The sequence below is a fragment of the Colletotrichum chrysophilum genome (assembly GCF_026319265.1).
Source record: "Colletotrichum chrysophilum strain AFK26 chromosome Unknown scaffold_44, whole genome shotgun sequence".
Classification (NCBI taxonomy): domain Eukaryota; kingdom Fungi; phylum Ascomycota; class Sordariomycetes; order Glomerellales; family Glomerellaceae; genus Colletotrichum; species Colletotrichum chrysophilum.
This window is the reverse complement of record NW_026517331.1, coordinates 21,976-44,469: the sequence shown is the minus strand read 5'-3', so window position 1 is coordinate 44,469 and position 22,494 is coordinate 21,976. Positions and strand designations below refer to the sequence as shown.

The window sequence follows — 22,494 nt, the reverse complement described above, 5'->3', positions numbered from 1 at the left end:
CCAACGTAACAGACTATCTCGTAGCCAACGGGCTGTGCAGGGCGCTTGCAGACGTTGAAGATCCAGATGTCACGGGCCTAGGAGTATGATAATTTGACGTCAGCCACGAGGGTCAAATTAGACGGATATGCTAAAGTCCCGTAGGTCGTAGTCTCATTCATGATATCCATGGTCTTCAATTTCTTTGTGATTACGATGGCGTATGTCTTTGACTGGCTACCCGAATCAACCGACAGCAACTCAATTGACGAGGCCTTTCGCCAAAACTTGCGTTGGTTCTTTTCGTGCTCCAACGACCACAGCAGTCCCGAAAACGTCACCAGACTCAAGAGAATCCAGGCCTTTGAACCGTTCGTGCTTGGTATGAGCGATCAGCACTTCATTATCGGAGTAGCCCTGGCGATCGTTAGCATGTTCATGACGTTCAACAACAACCTGAGTGAAAAGTTCTCGGTTTGCTTCTTTCAGATCGCGACCAGACTCGGGTACTTCTCTTGCATTGTACGTCTTTGTACAATCTCTCTCCTGCGCGAACATTTCGAAGCTTACAAGCGCCTGAGGACATTCCTCGTATGTGTGGTGGCCGTACTACTAATCCTTTTGTAGTATGCATGACGATATCTGAATCGGTAACCTTCAGATTCAATCGCCACATCTCAGTCAAATGCGTAAAACAACATTTCAAATTTATCGACCCTGACCAGCCTTGGTACGTCTCGTTTTCATACAAGGTTGTGGTACTTTTGATTCAGAGGGCCCTCGTCTTGGTTATAGTCCTCGGCTATTCGAGGCGGTCCCTTGAACTTTATCACAAAGATGCCCGGGCGGACTACCACTACTGGTCTCGATGGTCTCTGCAACGACTGCTGGGAGAGCTAGCTGAAAACAAGTACAACAACGAGTTCACGCCCACGATGAAATCACTGTTTAAAGAACTTTGTAACAGCAGGGACGATCCTACTGTGGACCGTTGGATCTTGGCGTTAGACATATGGGCTAAGTCTATATCCAACAGCTTTCTCTGGGGAATACTCTGGCTAGGTTTCTACTTTGTCTTTAGAATGGGCAATTCCTGAGAATTCTACTTGGATGCAGGTCTGACGCACCAGATTGACGCAAACTTCGGTCAAGTGATACCGTTGATTCTTGTTTGTATTCGGTTCTTCTCTGCTTGGGCTGCTTCTTCATGTAAGTGCTCCTTTAATGCGTTGTTGAACTTAGCCAAACCAATGCATGCAGCCACAATCGCAACCCATGAGCAGCATTCGAGAAACAACCCATCCCAACCTCCCTGAACCCAGCCGTGTAACTCTCCACGGCGCCATGATGAAGAGGTAAGCTACAATACTAAAGTCAACGCACCGCAGACTGAGTCTGGAGCTCATAAGAAGACACAGGCAAGAGAGGGGATCATGGATTTTGCAAAAGAAGTCGGAATCTTTTTACGATGGTTGGAAGCCTCCACATTCATGTACGCTTTAGGGCTGACAGTATGGTCTCTGATGTTTGCAGATGTGATTCATGAGGAATTCTACTTATCAATTGTTGCCTGTAATGTGTCAATTGGATTTGTTGTTGCTGGAGCTGGAACTTGGTTTTTGGCTGTGTTTACCGTCTGTTGCGAAGGATTGGTCCCCATCATCTATGAATAACTTCACCGACGATACATTTTCCTGCGGTCGTTGTTCGGAAAAGGCATGACAGTCGAGATATAATTTGATGCAGTAGATAGATTGCACACTGTTTGAAGCACCAGCAGAGCCAGAAACTTGCTGGATGTAAAAAAAAAACCGCCACCGCGCAGAACAGATGTTTGGCCGAGATGACAACAGTACATCGGAGCGGGAATATTAACTTCAAGTCCACTACAACGGCTGGCATAAATTAAAATATGAAGGGAGCTCTGGCCAAATCTACTGCTGCGGTCAGAGGCTTCGCTAGGACCAGGGCCCGCCACGAGTCCGGTAACGAGTCCGGTATTCGTACTCCCTGTGCTTGCGAGGCGGGTTCAATAATCATCCCATAGGTACCTATGTCGCCAAAATGGTGACCTGTTTGACTAGGCTTCTTCTTCCTTGTCTTGTGTTTGCTTTCAGGACAGTATATTCATAGACCGGAGCCCTCGCCAGGTCACTATTTTGAACAGGCGTGTTTACTTTGCGCCAACTGGTTCGACCGACACACAAGCAGGGGCTAATTTCGGTTTTATCATGTAGCGGCGGCCTCTCGGGGTTTCAAGACAGTCCCTAATGGCAACGGCGGAAAGCCGGCATAAGGAGCATTGACAAAGTCCGGCAGTCACGAGTCGTGACTCGTAAGGTCCACAGGTGAGATTAGAACGCCCATTAAGAAACGTGAAATCTTGGCGCAAGTACGAAGTACGAGACAGCAAAAGATGGAGGGATAAGACAGGGAATGTTTGAAGATCACTTTAGATTTAATATGTCAAACTTTCATGTCATGTGACAAACTGGCCCAAGCATAGCGGTCAGCACCGACTTGTTGCGTGATATCGATGATTGACAAGGAGCCCGAATACGCGGTTCTCGTTCGCCTCGATGTTCCAGGCTTTATCGATGACAAGGTGACGAACCGCAAGGACCAACAGTGCGTCGCTGTCATCGCAAGCCCCCCACTTCAATCTAATTGAGTTTAACAATCGATGCATCACCTGGAATGCTCCGACAGTTCTTCAGCCTACAAATACTACATACGCCTAAATGTTCCTATCCCTATTTGAACTCCTCGTCTACCAAACTCACCATATCCCCGCCATCGGCCACTTGAAATCCCCCCAACCTAAACTCGACGTACCATCATTGTTTATCGATATGAAGTACTTGGCTGTTCTTTTGGCTTTTGCCGCCTCTTCCAATGCTGCTTGGTGCAACGCCGGATGGGGCAAGCCCGCAGGAGCCTCATGCCCGTCTGGCTACGTAAGTTCACTTGCAAAATTGATCAGAATCGTACTCAGCTAACCCTATCCTAGACCAACACCTACTGTGTACGATAGTCCCCTCAACCAAAATAATGTCTCACTAATATATGTGCAAAGTGTGAGGAGCCTGGAAGTCAACACGGGGACTTTGGTTCGCAAAAGGTCTGCGTTAACCCGTCCAACGGCGCCGGCACTGCGCCTGTCCTGAGTTCATGCCTGGGTAGCGGTGTAAGTATCTAATCTCTCCGCGCGTGCTCTAACGAACAATTACTGACAATCTCATCTCCAACTAGTTCGTGCGCTGCGTAAGCTATGCCTTCCTCGGTCTCGGTATCATTCTCACATTTTGCTATAGTGTCCGTAAATCCTTCGACAGATATCCTGTTGAGCAACCACCATCTCGAGGGGAAGGTTCCCCGATTTTATCTCATGCATACTGGGAGCGCAGACAGCACTTGATGATTAAACAGCATTTACCGATAGAAAAGGGCAAATAGGCGCTAGAGGTGCCCAGAATCTCACAAGCCTTTGGGTTATGGGAAAATTGTAACGACATAAGCATGGTATTCCAAGCCGAACTTTTAGGTTTTCATAATTCACAACTCCATACTGTACCTCTCGAAGGCCGCAACTGCGGCTCTGACTTGAGCGTCCATATCTACCCCATTTGTGAACATGCCACCTTCCTTCATCCGAGCCCGCATGTGCTCCAAGTCAATCTCGTCTCCGTCTTGGCTGTACAACCTGCCAAACTCTCTCGTAATGTCCACAACTTTTTGACTTCGCGGCCGTCGAATCTCATCGAAGGCTTTCAAACCTGGCTCAATCTCGTCAACCGATGTTAGCCGATTGAAGATGCCTGCTAGTATGGAGCAATCTTCGATGGCTTGGGCAGCTCCGTTTCCTGCGTGGGGTAGGGTTGCATGGGCGGCATCACCAAGCATGGCCACATGTCCTTTGTAATATGTCGGTGCATGCTCGTGATCTTGCAAGCTCCAATCCTCATTGTGGCTTTTCTCGACGGCCTAGTCCACATGGTTCAGTCAGCCGTTTGCTCATGGTGTCACCCACAAATACTTACAGATATGAGTGCATCAATTTCTGGTAGAAACCCTTTCCACAGACCCGGGTTGAATGGCGTCCCTTTTTGCGGGCATTTGGTGTCTCTTTGCAAGCAACCTATGCTGTAAGTTTGTCCGAGATCGACTGGAATGCCGATGATGAATCCATAAGGGGTGCAATAGCCGATGGCGTTGTCGATGCAATGTTGGGGAATGATTTGTTTGGCCCTTGTCATGGGGATTGCTGAATGAAACTGCCGCCATTCATCGTGGTTGACAGGCTTAGTAGCCGGATGTTCGGGCCCAAGGATGAATTTCCTGGTAGGGCTGAAAACCCCTTCGGCTCCGAACACGACGTCGAAAGTATCATCTGTGCCATCCTCAAAACTGACCTTAACCTCCTTTGTGATAGCATTGCCCTCGATGTCGACCAAGCGTTTGCCAAAATGCAGTCGCTTCTTGGGCATGACATCGTCTTCCAAGAGTCCTTCAATGAAATGTGCTCGATGGACCGTCCTCCTTCCTTTAGCTCTCCCCAATTCTGCAACCAAAGTTCCTGCATGTTTTCCGGCAGAAAGGAAAAATTGGGTTGCCATCTCCATGTTTTCCTCGTTGGCCATGAAGTGGGACTTTTTAAAATACGCCTTTTTGATTTCTGGCGATATGAGATCCATGGATTTAATAGCATTCGCATGCAAAGCGAGGCCAAACCCTCGGAATCGAACGTTGGGATGTCCTTCAAATAGGTGAACGTCAAGATGAGGGTTGCTGAGGAGGCCGATTGATAGACAACAGCCGGCGATGCCAGCACCGATGATGCCTACACGCACACGACGGGGTTCGAAGTTGTCGCCCATGCTTCAGATTTGTCACGCCGACTTTTTCAGGACCTCCTTTTTGCTTTGGTGTTTTTCGTCAAGTTTTGAAGCACAGAATGCGGGGTATCACAACTTCATCGGTTCGAGTTCAAATAGAGGATTCCAATCCATGCCGTGGGTCACCTCCATACATCATGGTGCTACGTCGACCCATGGCAGCGAACCAATACGACGCGCATCGTACCATTTCTCCACTAAAGATTTATTCATGCAGTTCTATGAGCTACACAGTCCACTAAAAGTGGCTTTTGCGTGGGACGAGTCGCACCCGTCATCCAGGCCAGGCGGCTCGTTGAACACAAGTTCAGCCACGGACGACATGATTGGCTTGAAGATGATAAGAAGTCGCAGCTTACCCTATCAGACGGCCAAAGCAGTACGTTACTGGCACAGAAGCACTATCAAGCCTTGATCAGCGGTGAAAGTGGAATAGGTGTTCGCGCAGGAAAGGCGATGTTGATGATAGATAAAGCCCTTCCAAAGGAGGTGTAGGGATAGATGCAAGCAGGCGGCAGAAACCGTTATGGTCATAGTAGTAGATCAATGTTACAGATGCTACATCTCTCATTTATATTTATAAGAAGCGCTGGCGACTTCAGAATATGTTCAGTTTGAATATCCAAGACGCTGCATTAGATGCGACGGAGCGACTTCATGCTGCGTCTGGCGGCGGAGCTGAGGCACTGAGAGTACCACTCATTCTGAACGACGCAAGAGGTTCCGGCGGCGCAAGTAGTGGCGCCAGTCCAGCCGCTGCCACCGCACTGGCTCCAGGCCTGGGCAGTAACAGTCGAGGAAGAACCGGACTCCTCGGTGGTGGCCTCCTCGGTAGCAGGTTCGGTGGCAGCAGGGGTGGTCGCGGCGGCGGAGCTCTCCTCGGTTGCGGTCTCCTCGGTGGAGGTCTCTTCGGTCTCGGTGGTAGGGGTGGCGGCCGTGGAGGAGCCCACGTTGGCGGGTCCAGCGCTGCCCTTGACGAGAGCGGAGACACCGGTGGCAGCGACGGGCTCGACGAGGTAGTCCTTAAGCTTGGAGAAGGTGGACAGGGCGGTGGTCTCCTTGAGAGCCTTCCAGGTACCGCTGGAGGAGTCGACGCTGTTGACCTGGCAAGCACGGCCGATGGAAGAGGTGCAAGAGCTGGCGGACGAGGCGTCGGGGACGTTGAAGCTGTTGGAGTAGGCCTCGCCATCGTAGGGGGTGTCGACGGACTCGAAGGCGTTACCCTCGATCAGGGAGACGGTGCCGGAGTAGAGCTCAAAGGAGTGGCCCTTCATGTTGGAGAACAGGTTGTTGGTCGCCTGGAAGGTTCCCTTCTCGCCGAGCTTGGGGGCGCGGCCGGAGACGTCGTGCCAGTAGTTGCGATCGAGGGTCATCTGGTCCCCGTCACCGTTGAGCATCATGGTCCAGTAGTGGTTGCCGTTGCAGGAGGCAGAGGTGGTGGTGACACCGTCGAACTCGTTGTTGGAGATGGTGGCGCGGGAGCCGTCGTAGTGGCTGACGATGAACTGACGGCCGACCAGGGAGATCTTGTTGTGGTCGATCCAGACACCATCGTTGCCTCCCTACAGGAAGATTAGCTATTGACACAGAATGATTCGAGAATTCGAATATAGTTTTACCTGGAGATCGATGGCATCACCTCCCCAGACAACACCAGGGTTGAGGTTGGTGATGGTGATGCCCTGGATGATGACGTTCTTGGCGTTCTTCTGGATGCGAAGACCCTTGCCGTTGAGAACGCCCTTGCCGTTGGAGCCGATGATGCTCTTGTTGCTTCCGACAACCAGGGGCTCGGTGCCGGCGACGTCGTACGTGACAGTCGCGACGGTGTTGTCGCTGGTTCCGCAAGACAGATCTCCGAGGTACAACTGTCCACCGTTGGTGGAGCTGCAGCTCTTGCGGTCGCATCCCGCTCCAGAGGCCGACTCGCCGGTGAAGTCGTACTCCTTGTCGATAACAATGGTGCGGGCGGTGTCGTCGGAAAGCCACTCGGCCAGCTCTTCGGCGGAGGACGGGGTGGCAGCCTTAGCGCTGCCACCGCCGGTGACGCCGGTGGCAAAGCCGTACGCCGTGCCGACGACCGACTGAGCGGAGGCCGTGCTGGCGGCAGCGGCAGCAAGGATCACGGATGCTGAGAAACGCATTGTAGCGGGATGTGGGGTGGAACGAATGTAGTTTTTGTTAAAGAACGGATGCGTGAAGTCGATAAACGAATGACTCGATCACGCCGGCGCGAACTTAGTCGAAGCTGAAGTTAACACTGGAAAGAGACGTCGAAAAGGAGGTTGACACAGAGAACCAACAGGTCAGCTCATCGCGAACTACCTTCGTACTTTAATAACAAGTCTAAATAGTGAGGCTCGAGCAGAATCCGATAAAGTGGCCAAGGGCCCACACAGCGGCAAGACTACCAAAACCGGGCGGCTGTTTGGTGAACTAAGCCGAAAGTGAGAGCCAAGACTCTGGGCAGCGGGTAGGTGGATTCAGGAACACCTAATATCAAGTTTCTTACTCGCCATAGCTGGCAAGGCCCCGTACTGGCGCATGCAATCAATGACCCCTTTCATTTGAGCGAGAGTAAGAGAGAAACCAACTCCGGAGCTATCCGCTGCGATCAGATTCCCCAAGTAGGATGGACCTACGCAACCACGTTTGCTTTCTCGGGTTTTACCTACGGTAGCGGGAAAATCCCGACTTCATACTAAGCCTATGTAGCACGAGCTTCAATCAAGTTGAAACAATGACGCTTGACCTGTAGCCTCTGAGGCTCTCCGCCAATACTTTCCTAATTCCCCGCTAGTAACCCATGGGCTCGGTATCGCTTACACGTCCTCGTGGTTGGCTGATCGGCTAAGGTTTCCAGTTCTGTACGAACACTGCACTGAGCTTCTTTGAGTAATCAGATTGATGGTTGACGCTGACGATTATGATGCCATCACGAGCCTATCTGCAACGTACCGAAGCGCCTCCTCGCATGATGCAGCCTGAAAGAATGGCAAATTTTTGGTCTTAGTAGTCTCAACTCGGTAGTTTCACAATGATTGGATGGCACTTACGGAGCATTGATTCATCGTTCATCAACAGAAGCCCCAAATCTCCTCCCAATGTCGCGTTCAACCGCTCCCGCCCCTTACGAGGATTGATCCCAGCCCATCTCCGCGCCCTGTGACTGGGTAGGTCAATATCGTCCTGGCGGTTTGTGTTCCGTTCATCTCAATGGAACTCCCAGAGACGGCCACTATCGAGTTGCGCGGAAGTGCGGTAGGGACTCATTTTGGCAGTCTGGTTGACACAGAATGTAAAGTGAGACGTTCCGTGAGGATCTTAACGTAAGGAAGTGAGATCTTTTCTGCTAACCTCAAGAAATAGCGGCTCTGGCCTTGTAGCTGGCAAGGTCCTGAGGTTAGAATTATCGGGCTCCACGCATGATCTTCCTCTCCTGCGCCGCATTGCCAAAACTGCGCCAGATGAAAGCTGTCAACATCACATAATTGCTAGACGAGGCCCAGGCTAGAATACGAGGAACATTGAGAAGGACGTAGTCTTTAGAAATCTACGTCCAAACAGCGGACGCAACCAACTGCTCATAGACATACCCGAGTCCAACGCCTGAAGGTATGATATCAGTCAACTTTGCTGTTTTATGACAGCGAAAAGCGTTCTTGACAATTCGCGTCAAGCTCTGAATTGCGCACGGAGACTCTAGCCAAGGAACATCATCTTCTCGTTAATGATGGATAGTCTCCACCTATCCACCACCCAGAACCTTTTCGGTTCCATTTATAGACAGTGAGTCCAGGTCTATCCTCGCAGTCAGGAGGCTGGACTACAGTAAAGATCGGCGGGGCTTCTCAAATGGCAGCTACACGCTGCACAATCACCTGCAGAATACCCGCAATACGACTATGGGAATTTCCGACATCCGTGAGGACATGTAATGATTTACTATTTGCTAACCATCACCAAAGCTCGCCACTTTGGATAGCTTGCTGGTTCATGGCCCCTCCGATGAGGACTACCACTCCTGAAGGCCTTGGTGCCCCAAAGCTGATTTCTTTTCGAGCAGGCCACAAAAGTCTACTTAGTCATCTGGCGCCTCAGCGACCACATGTGACGATAGAGGCTACGCTAAAAAGGCAGACGTCTATTGAAATAGGTAACAACCAGCTCTATCATGATGTCGTATCAACAGAGAACTCCATTACGCATCAAGGGCTCCCAATAATCGTCCTCATTCACCTTCCATTCATCAGTCAACTTCCTGACCTGATAGTTTGTGGCCCATCCCAGCTCCGTTTCGATGTCAGAGAGTAGCTTGAGGACCAACTCCTGCTCCGGTCGTTCGTGGAATGACTGCCCCGCAACAAATAATGGCTGCACGGAGTGGATACGGACGGCATCCGGGGGATCTGAAAGGCTGATCCCGCATATCTCCTTGCCGTGTCGGAGAACCTCCCTTTGGATGAGCCGGTATGACCTCAGACGCGCTGACACTGTCGAACGGATCGCTGTCGACTCTTGCGGCCGATTAACCAGTAGCAAAATGCAGGCCATATGATAGCTCTGCATTGTTGCTGCGCACATGGGTATGTCGTACCATATCATCTCCATATCCTTGACATTTTCTCCGCCCTCCGTCGACGTCGTGTACTTGGTTCTGGCACTCGGGGCAAAAGTTGGCGGGAGGCTTTCGTACCATCTTTGCAGCTCTATCTCAAGCTTCTCCCATCGCTGGAGCAGCAGCTCTTGTGTGACCCCAAGAGACATGCGTTGGCCCGCTGGTCTGGAGTAGTCTTCCGGTTTGATGCCGTCTCCCGAGGTAACGAAGTTTACAACCTTTCCGAGGAGCCAGAGGAGCTCGTTGCTTTTAGAGTCTTCGTCTACGTCGGTCGAGGCACGGATATCGGCGGTACAAAAGGGGCTGAAGGGGAGGAGGAGGCTATTTTCGTCTGTCGCTAGGCCAAAGTTCTGCCAGAGCCGAACGTGGTCGAGGTTCAGACGAGTTTGCGTCTCGCTGATGACTATTGTCAATCATTCGATTAGTTTTATGGTCCTTTGCATGAAGAAGAGACGCCACCAAAAGGACCTACACGCGCAGAGAAAGTCCTGCCTAGCCAAGCTCCAGAATATTGGCCCCTTGATTGGGGACTGTGGGATGGGTACTGGTGAGCAGCCAGTAAGGTTACTGTCTGACGCAGAATACAGGGGTAGAGCCGTCAGATGCGCCTTCCATGCGTTCCCCGGAGCATTCATCAGCTCGTACATGCACAGAATGGCAACTGCAGCGAAGGTATCGGTGTGTCGACCACCGTCCATATCTCGGGTATCATCGTATCCACCGAGAGCAATAGCATGCTTCAGGCAGCGGATCGCTTGGTGGTAGTATCGGACGGCGTGGTATTGCCAATCTGGTGTCCTGGAAGTCGGAGAGCTAAGTGATGCTCTAGCGCTGCGGGTAGATTGTTTCTCGCAGTTGTCGCTTTGAGTTCGTGATAGATGCTTCGCCGCTAGGGCGCAAATGGCTGATTTGAGCAGGGGCCGTGTAGTTGCTCGTATTGGTATCTTGCAAGAGAAGTGGGCACTTGTGTCGAAGAGATCCATCCTATTCGCACAAATTAGTCCATAACTATCTTCACTGAAGAGATTCGCTGTACCATTGCCCTGGACCTTCCCGGAAATGTCTAAGAAGTTGAAGCCCAAGGACACTTGTTTCTGGGTCGTTGATGTCTTCATCCACAGGAACATCATCGTCTGCTTCGAGTATCGGTGGTGTGTAGACAACAGAGCTTCGAGGGCCTCTCTCTATAGGAGGAGATACATTTCCGAAAGTTTCGATGTTACTGTCGTTCAACAAGATATCTGGTGTGTTTTGAACTTCTCGCGGAGGCTCTTGAGCGCAATCTATCCGAGACACCGCGTCAGGATCAAGCTGGCTTCCTGAATCTTGCGAGGGAGGCGTCGGTAAGGTGCTATCCCACCGGGCCGGCGGGATATCGTCGGAGCGAGTATAAGTAAGTCCATCACCTGCATGCCGCAATAGCAATTCGTCTTCGAAAGCCGTCGTGTCATCTTCGTATGGGTTTGCGATGTTGACAAACGTAACTGGGGGGTCAGTCAGCAACCTCTCCGTCCACTATAGAGTTGAAGCCAGAGTGTACTCACGGTCGCCGGGAATGTCAATCCAAACATGGTCTTTGGCAAAGAGCCCCTCAGTTACAGTACGCCCTGCTAATGTCTTCTCTTGTCCTTGCCCAAGCAGACCTTGGACGTCGAAATGGCGGAACTTCGTGTCTTGTGAAAAGATGCATTCTCTGTCAGATTTCGTACACTGTCCGCACGTAGGCTTGGCTTCGTCGCACTTGAGCTTTCGCTGTCGACATGTCAAGCTGCACAAGGTTAGTGCAAGCTGGCTTGCTGAGCAGTTGACAACGTGAGGGCCCACCATCCATGATGCGAGCGCATGTTGTCTAGAGCCCCAAACAGGGGGGCGTAAGCCAGGATGTCTCCTATTGGAAGACGTCGAAAAACTTGCCCGCACTAGACTGGAGTTGGAACGAACGCGGCATTTTGCGCGAGACAAGAGTCCGATACTTTCGAGACCGTGAATCAAAGTCCGGCCGGTTGTTCGGACACCGACATGAAGAGTTTGTGGAGAGGGAAACAGATACGAGAGTATGGGTTGTTATGCAGGACAGAAGCAGGAAATCGTTCCGGTGGAACACAAGAACACGTCAGTGCGGAGACTTAGGGAACTTCCAGAGCGTTGATGGTCTGGAACCTCAACAGTAGTGTAAGCGAATGGAATCCAATTCTCAAGTGATCCACAGGGTGTTTCAAGTCTTTCCAAGGGCGCGGATACTAGCTGCTTGGTGAATCGCATTAGTATAATCCCTTCAGCTGCACCTGCAGTTTGGCGAGAAGCCGGTCGACTTATTCTTCGCCGCTTAGGGTAAACCAACAGGACAAGTGCTTACAAGGTCCGTATTGTTGTTGGCTTAAATCATGCAGGTGATGATAGTTCACCATGTACCTTATGGGTCAATGGCATCGTATGATATGGAAGCGAAAAAGGCGTTTCCCAGTGTATCAAGAGCCCGGTGGACATGAAGCAACATGAAGTCGGCAATATTTCCTTTTTGGAGAGGCGACGGTCCCTGGGTACAGTCAGCAATAGTCAGACATGTGAGGCTTTCGGCAAATTTCCCTTTTCGAACTCAGGCGCTTATTCTGCCTAATCCGGTAGCGCAAGTGGCGCAATGTAATCCGGGTCACTCTCGGATTCGCTTTTCAATCTAGTAGCATCTTTGCCGAACTTACTCAGCACTGGGCAGCGATGCTGCAACTGATGCCAGCTGGAACAGTTGCCGGCCATTCCAAAGCTGGTAAATCCGACGATGTCTGGCGCCTTGTGAAAAGTGTGCGCACGAGGACCTTGAGAACTGGCAATCGAGCCGAGTCATTATCAACTACATGTCACAAGCACGTTTGCGGTGAAAGAGACCTTTTCACAAGCATGACCTTAAGAAACCCAATCATCGTGTCGTGTGCGGCTCTTATCGGGTTTTCTCCTTGTGGGAAGCCCGGTCGGCTCGATGCCTCATCGAGACACGATTAGAAATCTATGAGCAAAGCCAGACGCAGCCACCGGCTCAATATGCGGGCCCCAGAGATGTTTAAATTATTATGGACGGGCACAACCCACGGTCGCGCTGTCGGTAGCCAGTCTGTGTTATAGCAGAATTCTCATCTGATAACTCAAAGCTCGAATCTCCAAGAGAATGCAATTCACGAAGATGCCGGCGCTCTATGTCAGAGCGTCAATTGCCACGGGGGCCGTTATGATGTTATGGGGGTATGCTTCCTTCCTGATAATTGAGAAGAGTTTCAACTGATAAATGCTAGACTTGATACCGGTAGTATCGGCCCAATCACAGCAATGACAACCTTCACCGAGTCGTTTGGCGAGTTCTCGGCAACCGTACACGGAGCCATTGTCTCGACTCTTCTTATAACCGGAACGATCAGTGCCCTGCTTGCCGGCATGCTGGCAGACCAACTCGGCCGAATTGCCATGATTTCTACTGGCGCAGCCGTATTTGGAGTCGGAGCCGCCATCGAGTGTGGCGCTGTACACCTGGCAATGTTCATCGCTGGCCGAGCTATCAAGGGCTTGGGAACAGGATTATTCGTCAGCACCGTTGCCGTCCAGGTCTGCGAGATCACCCCGGCGAAGACGAGAGGATTCTGGGTCGCATTTTCCCAGTTCATGCTCACAGTCGGGCTTGCTTTGGGGTACTTCATGTGCTATGGCACAGGGCGCATTGCTGGGTCATCCGCTTCATGGCGAGTGCCCCTGGCTGTCGAGTCTATCCTTGGCTTTGGCTTTGCTGCAACAACTCTTCTCGTGCCGCCATCTCCCAGGTGGCTGATGGCAAAGGGCCGTGTCGAAAAGGCCCGCTTGGTCGTCTCGCAACTCGGGATCAGTCAGGAAGAGCAGCAAGAGATGTTAGCGCAAAAGGCTCAAGTCACTGCCCACTCTCCCAAATTGAGCATGCTTCAAAACATCCGAGAGACATTCAAGGACTTCCGCAAAGCTTTCTCTGGGCCGTACCGCTCCCGCACTGCCTTTGGGTGTCTCTTGCTGATCTTCCAACAAACAAGTGGGATTGACGGAGTGTTGTACTACGCCCCACTCATGTTTCGACAAGCAGGCATGGCCTCAGAGGAAGCAACCTTCCTCGCTTCTGGAGTATCAGCCTTGCTGATCATGGTGGTAACCATCCCGGCCACTATCTTCGCCGACAAATGGGGCCGACGTACGTCAACTCTTGTGGGAGGTATCGGCATCACCATCGTCATGTTCTTGATAGGATCGATGTACGCCGCGGACTTGGTCCATCCCGACGGCGGTGCTGGGAGATGGGTCGTCATCATTTCCATCTACATGTTCGCAATCGTCTTCAACATGACTTGGGCGATCTGCATGAAGGCGTTTTTAGTCGAGAGCCTCCCTCGTGAGACAAGATCAAGCGGCGCGGCGCTGGGGCAGTGTTCCAACTGGCTTGCCAACTTTGTCGTGGCACTGACCACGCCGCCATTCCTGGCTGCTTCATCCTACGGTCCCTACTTCTTCTTTGGAGGCTGCACGCTGCTCAGCGTGATCTTCTGCGCCATCTGGATGACTGAGACGAAGAATCAGAGTCTCGAAGCTATCGAAGCTGCTTATCTCCAGCGAAAGCTAGAGAAGACCGGGGGGAAGTCGCAGTGGAGTGTAAATGTTAATGAACAGACGACGGACACTTCGGAGAATTCTAGTGTCATCACCCCTCGCCGAGAGCGGGAGAGCTGGCTGGGTGTGGCGGCGGCAGCGGGACACGTCCATAGCAGCTAGGTTGCCGGCAAATTAAGTTACGAACAAAGAAGAGGCCTTTAAAGCACCTCTGTTGATAATCTGACGGATAGACAAAAAGATTGGGTCACATAGACAGGCATTTGAATAATAGATAGACGGATATGAAATTGCATTCTGCTTTCCCAGCTTCCATGTCCCCACATGAGTCTCGGCAGGTTAATCAGTTCTTTTCGACACTATGAAGCCGAGGTACAACATACAGCAAGGTACAGATATGGAAAAAGACCCAGCAACTCTAACAGACATAACCCAAGGAGACATCATGAAGCCTTGATTATTGAATCCACCAGGGGCAGACTCGCGAAAATTTCACTTTTTCGACATCCCGTCGGCTTGTCGGCTTGTGAATTTACCCCATGGGGTTCTCCTGGGATCTTGGAAACCAGTCCCACTTTACAGCGCCGCACCATCGCCATCAGTTTCTTACAGAGCGGCCAACGAATTCCCGGTTCTAAGTCATTATGATATAATTCATCTTATTAACTAATACGTGATACTTGTGAAAGGAGACACTTGCAGACCGTGAGTCCGTCGGAAAAATTGCCTTGGATCTGAATGGTAAGACCGGACGAACGGCAACCTACAGCCTCACCACCGAAGTAGAAAGGCACAAATCGATCAGTAAATCAAGTGTCATCTCTTTCAATCATACTTGCATGGCGATATTCCGGTCGGATACATATACGGTGCGTGCAGCTTCTCTATGTGATAGGGCTGCCGTATTGTTGCATTGTCGCCCTGAGTGTCAAGAGAAATTCTATTTGAGTTCACATTCAATTAGACACATGAGATTCTTCAACATACACATTCTTCAAGATACTCCATTTTGATCATTTGATTCGATAGGAATTCATCATGACACACGACGTTGACGTGCTAGTTATTGGCGCTGGCATGTCCGGCATCGGCTTAGCCATTCAGCTCATTCGTCAACACAAGACAAGAAGCTTTGAGTTGATCGAGAAGTCAGAGAGCGTTGCTGGGACGTGGTGGGTGAATTCATATCCAGGATGTGGATGCGATGTCAGTCAACCCGCAGCTGTAACGGGGTTCATACTCATGGGACAAACAGGTGCCATCTCACTTTTACTCATACTCTTTCGAGTTGAACCCGCACTGGTCTCAAAAGTATGCTTTGCAGCCTGAGATATATCAATACTTCACAGATGTGACTTCACAGATGTGGCAGAAAAATATGACATCCCGAAGCACGTCCGTTTTCGACAAGTTGTGGAGTCTGCCAAATGGGACAGCCCCTCGGGCACGTGGATCGTCACCATACGAGACTTGGAATCATCCCAGATCAGACAACGTCGCTGTAAGGTTCTAATCTCTGCAGTCGGAGCGTTGTCAATCCCGAAGAAGTGTGACATTCCTGGGGCATCTACCTTTCAGGGACGGATGTTCCATACCGCTGAATGGGACCAATCCTTTGACTGGAAAGGCAGAGATGTTGTAGTGATTGGTGGGTATGGTGCATCTGCCGTCTATAAGCACGTGCTAATGGTCCTCAGGAAATGGCTGCAGTGCCACGCAAGTCGTTCCTGCGATCAGCGAAGGCGATGAAGCTGCCAAGACAGTCACCCAGTTCAGTCGCCAATCCCACTGGCTGACAGAGAGACAGAACCCAAAGTACTCTAACTTGTTTAAGTGGACTATGAAATGGGTACCTTTTGCAATGCGCGCATATCGTGCGATGCTGTACTGGGAAAAGGAGAAGGGCTTCCAGGGCTTCAACACCGCCTCCGGCGCAGAGATCAGAAGAGGCTGGTCTGAGGAAGCCGCTGCTTACATTCGAGCCAACTCTCCGGCAAAATATCGAGACTTCCTGGTCCCGAAGACGGAGATTGGATGCAAACGCAGGGTCAATGACACGGGATATCTCGCCAGCCTGCACCGCGCGAATGTCGACCTGATCTACGATGACCCAATCACTGAGCTTACCAAAGATGGTGTTTGCACTTCGTCTGGCCGTCATGTTTCTGCCGATGCTATTGTGCTGGCAACCGGTTTTGAGACGCAGAAGGTCCTGTCGCCGATGGAGATCAATGGCAAGGACGGTGTGAGCATCAACGAACACGTAAGTCTATCAATATCTACTTCTACTACCATGATTTAACCCATTGTTAGTGGGACATAGTTAGCGACGGCTCGCCCTCGTCTTACTTCGGTACTTGCCTCTCCGGCTTTCCCAATTTCTTCATCATGATGGGACCAAACACCCTCAGCGGCCATCTCTCTGTCATTTACACTACTGAGTGTCAAATCAACTTCACCATGCGCGCGATAGCACCGATTCTGAAAGCCTTGCACAGCCGTAGGTCTTTGCTCCCTGCAATGGGCAAGCTCACGGATGTCATGGAGGTTACACCCGAGGCCGAGATGCGGGACATCAATGAGACTCAGGACAAGGCTAAGGGTCTTGTGTGGGGGACTGGGTGCACCTCGTGGTTCATTGACCCGAAGACGAACAGAAACACCATCATGTTCCCGGATTGGCAGTACAAGTTCTGGCTTCGAAGCGTTTTTGTTTCGTGGAATGACCTGAGATACACCACATCCGCAGCTGCTACGAAGGAAGAACAAGGCAGTAGACTGGGCTTGGGCTTACTTGCAACTGTTCTGGCGGCCGGATTGGTCGCAGTCGGCGCCTATTTGTTCAACTAATGTCTAGTATCAACAGAAGGATGCCTCTCCAGAATACAGAATAGAGTATGGTTGCACAATATGGTTGTCTATCAATAATATCATGATTACCAGTGGTGTCTGAATCTCGGCGTGGACTTGGCTCTGTATCTTGCAGCTTCCGACCTCGGTCTAGGCCAGCTGAAGGACTCGCTCCAGTGCACCCCTCTCACGTTCCTGGTGGCGTGCAGGTGGCAGCCCACTTCTGTCAGGGGAGATACATACAAGAGAAAGGCTAGAAGATGTACAGATCTACCTACCTAATACGGTCGAAAACCAACCGGTCGGAAAGCGATGCCATCTTCAGGTAACTTTCTCTTACTTCATCGGAAAGCGACACCTTCCAAACGAGATGTAGCCGGATGCATGTGGTCAGCGTGTTCATTTACTCAGGTACAGCGGACCAGCTCTGGTCAGTCTCGTAACCCTTGTTATGGCTTCATATGCCGTCAGTGGGTCATAGAATGAGGCGATCTGGTGCCTGACCTGGACCTTGATGGCGCTCTTTCATGTTTTATTGGGGCGTAAGGCGTGCCTAGCTGGGCGTGTTTGGTGGGTTCGACTAGCCCATGTCCGCAGTGGGGAGAGCTGGCAGCAGCACAATTATCAATGTAGAATGCTATGCCGGCAGCGAGTCTTTCAACTGTGATCTGCCCCTCTGTTCTACGTACTCCTGGTACTTGGCTAATTTCTTTTACCTGTGGTAGAGCACGTATCGGTCATAGATCACGGCTTGGAGTTCGTGATCGGGCGGCCCAGTTCAGTGGATGAATACGGGGATTGACTGTATGTACAGGGGGCATCATCGCTGGCCATGTGTCCGTGAGCGATAGACATCTCAACCTGAACTCAGCAGTTCAGCGTCCAATTCTGTCCAAGATAACCTCAGTGACCTGTTTACATCCATTCTCGAGGTCAAAGCACAGGGGCATCATCTTCTTGTCTGAACAGACAAATGATGTCAACTGACACAATCCTCAATGCCTTCAAGGTAGGTTGTGGGTGGAGATGAGCATTCAAGCTGCCAGATATGGTTAGCAACTAAAGTCAGGCTTAACACAGGCCACCAGCTTATCTCAGTTGCGCGTGGCACTAACCTACGCTTCCCATCCCTTCCCACATCCCCACGCTCTCTTCAGTCGGATCTTTTGTCCTCTGTTGACAATCATACAAGCGAACCAAACGCTGTGTTCTCCGGAAATGTATTCCTTCGTGACAAGCTTGGCGCGAGAGGCCCGGATAGCCGATCGGAGGCAAGTCTGGTACATTGCGGCATTTTTCATGTTATCTTAGCTACGGTCTACAAACCGAAAGTCACTGACGGCCACAACGGTTCCCCCTTCATTGAATCCTGGAGTCTCGACATCATGACGAGCTCCGATAACGTCTTTGATATTCATACTGTACAACCCAGTCAGTAACATCTCCTCTGTCCACCGCCATGTGCCCAAGCACCGCCGAATGTAACACTCGAGCAACCTTGCACCACCGACTCGCGCTCTTGTGCCTGGAACGCGCAGGAGCAGAGTGGTAGAGAACGGCCATGGGCATCCCACCCCCAGATTGTTGATACCACCTTGCGGGACGCACCTAGCACCAACGCCGGACCCCCCACACAGGCTCAAGATGGTAGGTCGGAAGGCCGCACGCAATCCGGACTCGAACTATTGGCCCCCGCCCGGGCTGCGCCGTCCCATCCGCCTCGTCCCAACAAGGAAGCTCGTGATACCCTTGGCAGCTCATCATCGATGACCCAACCTTCATCGGCATGCTTCCTCCGCGACGGCAGCTATATCCATGCGAAGAGGGGTCCCAAGCGGAAATTGCTTTCTGCTTGCTCAAGATAACCGCACCTTATTAGAACGCCAAGCCTGCACCTCTGTCGCTTCCCACCTGGCCATTCTCTGTCTTGGCTTGCATCGCCGAGCGACGCCTTGCAACTCTGCACTCTCCCCGCCATGAGACTATGTACGAACGCACCAAGGGTAGCTAGCTGCTTGCCACCAATGGCTCTATCCAATCGACATGATGTCGGATCCCCAGCATCACGTCTTTGGCCGGGGAGATGAGCTAGGTAGCTTCCTCGGCCTCATCTCGACCCTAGCTTCTTGCATGGCGAGTCGCTCACATGGGGCCATTGTCGTCTTTTGCCCAGAGGGGCTCCATACGCGCAGTCTGCTCAGCTCTCCGAGAGGGCATGAGGGTGGCTACTTAACTACCCAGGCTCCTCGCGATGCTTGGGGTTGAGCTCCATTCCGGTAGCTTTGCGCCCCGCGAATCTCCGTCGTCTGTCAGAAAGCCGGCAAGATGCGCATCTCGGCCACCGTCTCAGCTTTTGTCCTCGCCCTCCACCTCGGCGGCGCTGCGGCGCTCGTTCCTCGCCAGGAGGCCGGCGCCGACAATGAGGCCATCGCTTACGTAGCCAAGAGCTTCATCATTGAATATGCTCCTGTGAGTGCCCGCTGCGAGGGCTGCCGTCCTAGGTTGTAGTCCCCAGCTGACACTCACCGTCTTCTAGGGATCCAGTGCGCGTCGTCGTCGCCAGAACGTCGCTTCTACCGACGGTATCACGGTCGTCAAGGAGTTTGCCAGCGATGTGTTCTCCGGCGCCAGCATCGAGACTGAGACTTACACGCTCGACACTCTGGTTGAACTCCCTGACATCCTGAACGTCTGGCCTAATGAGCAGGTCAAGCTTGGACCTGTAGAGCCCCAGGCTGTCGCCGTTGAAGAGGCGCCAGCTTATACTACGCATAATGCCACTGGCGTGACCAAGCTTCATGCCCAGGGTATCTTCGGCAAAGGCGTCAAAGTTGGTGTCGTCGACACCGGTATTTACTATGACCACCCTGCGCTCGGTGGAGGCTTTGGTCCTGGTTTCAAGGTCGCAGCCGGTTATGACTTCGTCGGTGACGGTCTGTATCCACAGAGCGGACCCAAGGCTCCCGATGAAGATCCCAAGGATACTCGTGGCCACGGAACTCACGTTGCTGGTATCATCGCCGGCAAGAATGATCTGTGAGGGCTTCGTCGTATTACCTGATGTGAGCTGGGCTAACTTGCAACAGCTGGTCTGGCGTTGCCCCCGAAGCAACGCTTCACGCGTACAAGGTCTTCTCCAACGCAGCCTCTACGGATTCTGCCACTCTGATTGAATCTTTCCTCGCTGCCTACGACGACGGGGTTGATATCATCACCGCCAGTATCGGCGGTACCAACGGATGGTCTAACAACGCTTGGGCCGAGGTTGCTTCCCGTCTCGTTGATGAAGGTGTGGTAGTCACTATCTCTGCCGGCAACAGCGGATCTGCCGGTCCTTTCTATGGCAGCTCTGGCTCCTCTGGCAAGAATGTTGTCGCCGTCGCCTCCATCGACACTGAGGACTTCCCAGCGATCCCCTTCGAGGCCACTTTCGGCGACTCCGACACTCGCCGCATCGGCTACCTCCCAGCTGAGAGCTACTTCCCCAGCACCATCACCGACTGGCCCATCGTTGCTCTCAATACAAACACCGAGGACCCCGCTGACGGCTGCGAGCCCTATCCTGAGGGAAGCCCTGACTTGACGGGCAAGATCCCCTTGGTCCGCAGAGGAACATGCACGTTCCAGACCAAGCAAGAGAACCTGGCCGCTCTTGGTGCCAAGTACATCCTGATCTACAACAACGCCTCCCCCATGACTACACCTGGCACTAGCAACACCGACTCCGAGATTGCCCTGATCAGCGCCGATTCTGGAGTCTCTATTATCGAGGCTATTAAGGCCGGAACCAACGTCACTGCTGACTTCTCTAACAACCCTGAAGCCCCTGTTGCCCTGGACTACCCTGCCGGTAACCGTCCCAACACCTTCACCAGCTGGGGTCTTCTCTGGGACAACCAGCTGAAGCCCGACGTCGCCGCTCCCGGAGGTAACATCTTCTCCACCTACCTCGACGGCAGCTACGCTATTCTTAGCGGTACGTCGATGGCTTGTCCCTACGTTGCTGGAGTCGCCGCCCTCTACATCAGCCAACACGGCGGCCGCAGTGTTCAGGGTAAGGGTTTTGCTCGCGCCCTCTCCCGCCGCATCATCTCCAGTGGCTATGCTCTGCCCTGGTCTGACGGTACTGCTACCGACTACGGATACACTGCTCCTCCGGCCCAGGTCGGCAACGGTATGATCGACGCCTGGAAGGTCCTCCACTATGACACCCAGCTTGAGTTCGAGAAGATCCAGCTCAACGACACCCGCTACTTCAGCCGTTACCACGACGTTACCGTCACCAACAACGGTGACTCGGAAATTACCTACAAGTTCTCCGTCCAGCCTAACGCCGGCGTAGATGCCCTCGCCTGGATCCCCGCTTCTGGCGGTCTTCCCGGAACCAAGCGCGTCAAGACTTTCGCCCAACTCTCTCCCAAGACATACACTCCCGACATCAGCCTGCCCCGTGACTTCACCCTGAAGGCCGGCGAGACCAAGACCGTCTCTGTCAATTTCAACAACCCGGACAACCTCGGCTGGAACACCACTGGCCTGCCTCTGTACGGAGGCAAGGTCCTTATCCAGGGCAGCAACGGCGAGCAAGTGTCTGTTCCCTACGCCGGCGTTGGAGCTGATCTTCGCAACACCCTCGGTGGTGTACACGAGGCAGGATGGCCCATCTCCGTCTCCGCGACTGAGGAGATCGACATCAGCGAGAAGTCTTCGTACACCTTCGACCTTAGCACCGGCGCTCAGGATTTCCCCAAGATCTTCCAGAAGCTCCTCTGGGGATCCCGCCAGCTCCGTTGGGACATCTATGAGGCAGGCTGGACTGAGCGCCAGTGGAGCTACCCTCCCGTCGTCGGACAGAACGGCTACATCGGATCCGCAGCTTCCTGGGTTGGCTCTGGCGAGGTTGAGGTCTTCGATCCGGAGCAGTACGACCCCGATGAGACTTTCACCTACCCCATCACTGACATCTACCGCAACACGGCTGCGAGCTACCACGAGCATTGGTGGTTTGGCAAGCTGGGCAACGGTACGCAGATTGCTCCTGGCAACTACACCATCCGCTTTGCAGCGCTCCGGCCATTCGGTAACCCCACGCATGCGGACAACTGGGATGTCTTCAAGACTCCGCAGATCCAGGTTCTGGGGCAGTACTAGATTAGCGCGGGATGGGATGCAGGAGGACGTAATCGCGGATACATGGTATGATCTGGTAATAGCATAATGTAAACAGTCTATCCGATTATTCCATGTGTAGCCATGCCCGTAGGCAAGCTATCAGAATTGTCGGTGACATTGTCCTCGTCCGTGGAATCCCAGCCGACCAATCCGTGGATAGCCATGTGTCACCTCTATGTAGCGTTTGCAAACGTGTCATTTCGCATTGGATCTGGGAACGACACGATGCGCAAGTCGACCTCCAAAATCGCGCATCTCCTGAGGATGGAATGTGATGCATGACGCTACTTCAGCGATCTACGCAATGGAGCAATGATTCGCCTGCTTAGAGCTCAACCATGCATCGCTTCAGCAACGAGGTATCCACTT

The 22,494-nt window shown here is 52.3% G+C and overlaps 4 protein-coding genes across 4 annotated transcripts; 3 read left to right on the top strand and 1 right to left on the bottom strand.

Moving 5' to 3' along the window:
• Positions 1-5,509: 5,509 nt before the first annotated feature.
• Positions 5,510-7,018, bottom strand: COL26b_006101 (uncharacterized protein; the record flags this gene model as incomplete). The annotated part of the gene is made up of 2 exons (XM_053178925.1): positions 5,510-6,436; positions 6,494-7,018. 2 exons carry the CDS (start codon positions 7,016-7,018, stop codon positions 5,510-5,512), a joined length of 1,452 nt encoding a protein of 483 aa, XP_053037051.1.
• Positions 7,019-12,810: 5,792 nt separating this feature from the next.
• COL26b_006100 (uncharacterized protein) lies at positions 12,811-14,265 on the top strand (the record flags this gene model as incomplete). The annotated part of the gene is made up of 1 exon (XM_053178924.1): positions 12,811-14,265. One exon carries the CDS (start codon positions 12,811-12,813, stop codon positions 14,263-14,265), a length of 1,455 nt encoding a protein of 484 aa, XP_053037050.1.
• A 1,699-nt stretch (positions 14,266-15,964) lies between these two features.
• On the top strand, positions 15,965-16,953 carry COL26b_006099 (uncharacterized protein; the record flags this gene model as incomplete). The annotated part of the gene is made up of 2 exons (XM_053178923.1): positions 15,965-16,366; positions 16,417-16,953. The coding sequence occupies 2 exons, from the start codon at positions 15,965-15,967 to the stop codon at positions 16,951-16,953; spliced, it is 939 nt and encodes a 312-aa protein (XP_053037049.1).
• A 2,325-nt stretch (positions 16,954-19,278) lies between these two features.
• COL26b_006098 (uncharacterized protein) lies at positions 19,279-22,104 on the top strand (the record flags this gene model as incomplete). The annotated part of the gene is made up of 3 exons (XM_053178922.1): positions 19,279-19,422; positions 19,490-19,989; positions 20,040-22,104. 3 exons carry the CDS (start codon positions 19,279-19,281, stop codon positions 22,102-22,104), a joined length of 2,709 nt encoding a protein of 902 aa, XP_053037048.1.
• Between the last annotated feature and the right edge of the window lie 390 nt (positions 22,105-22,494).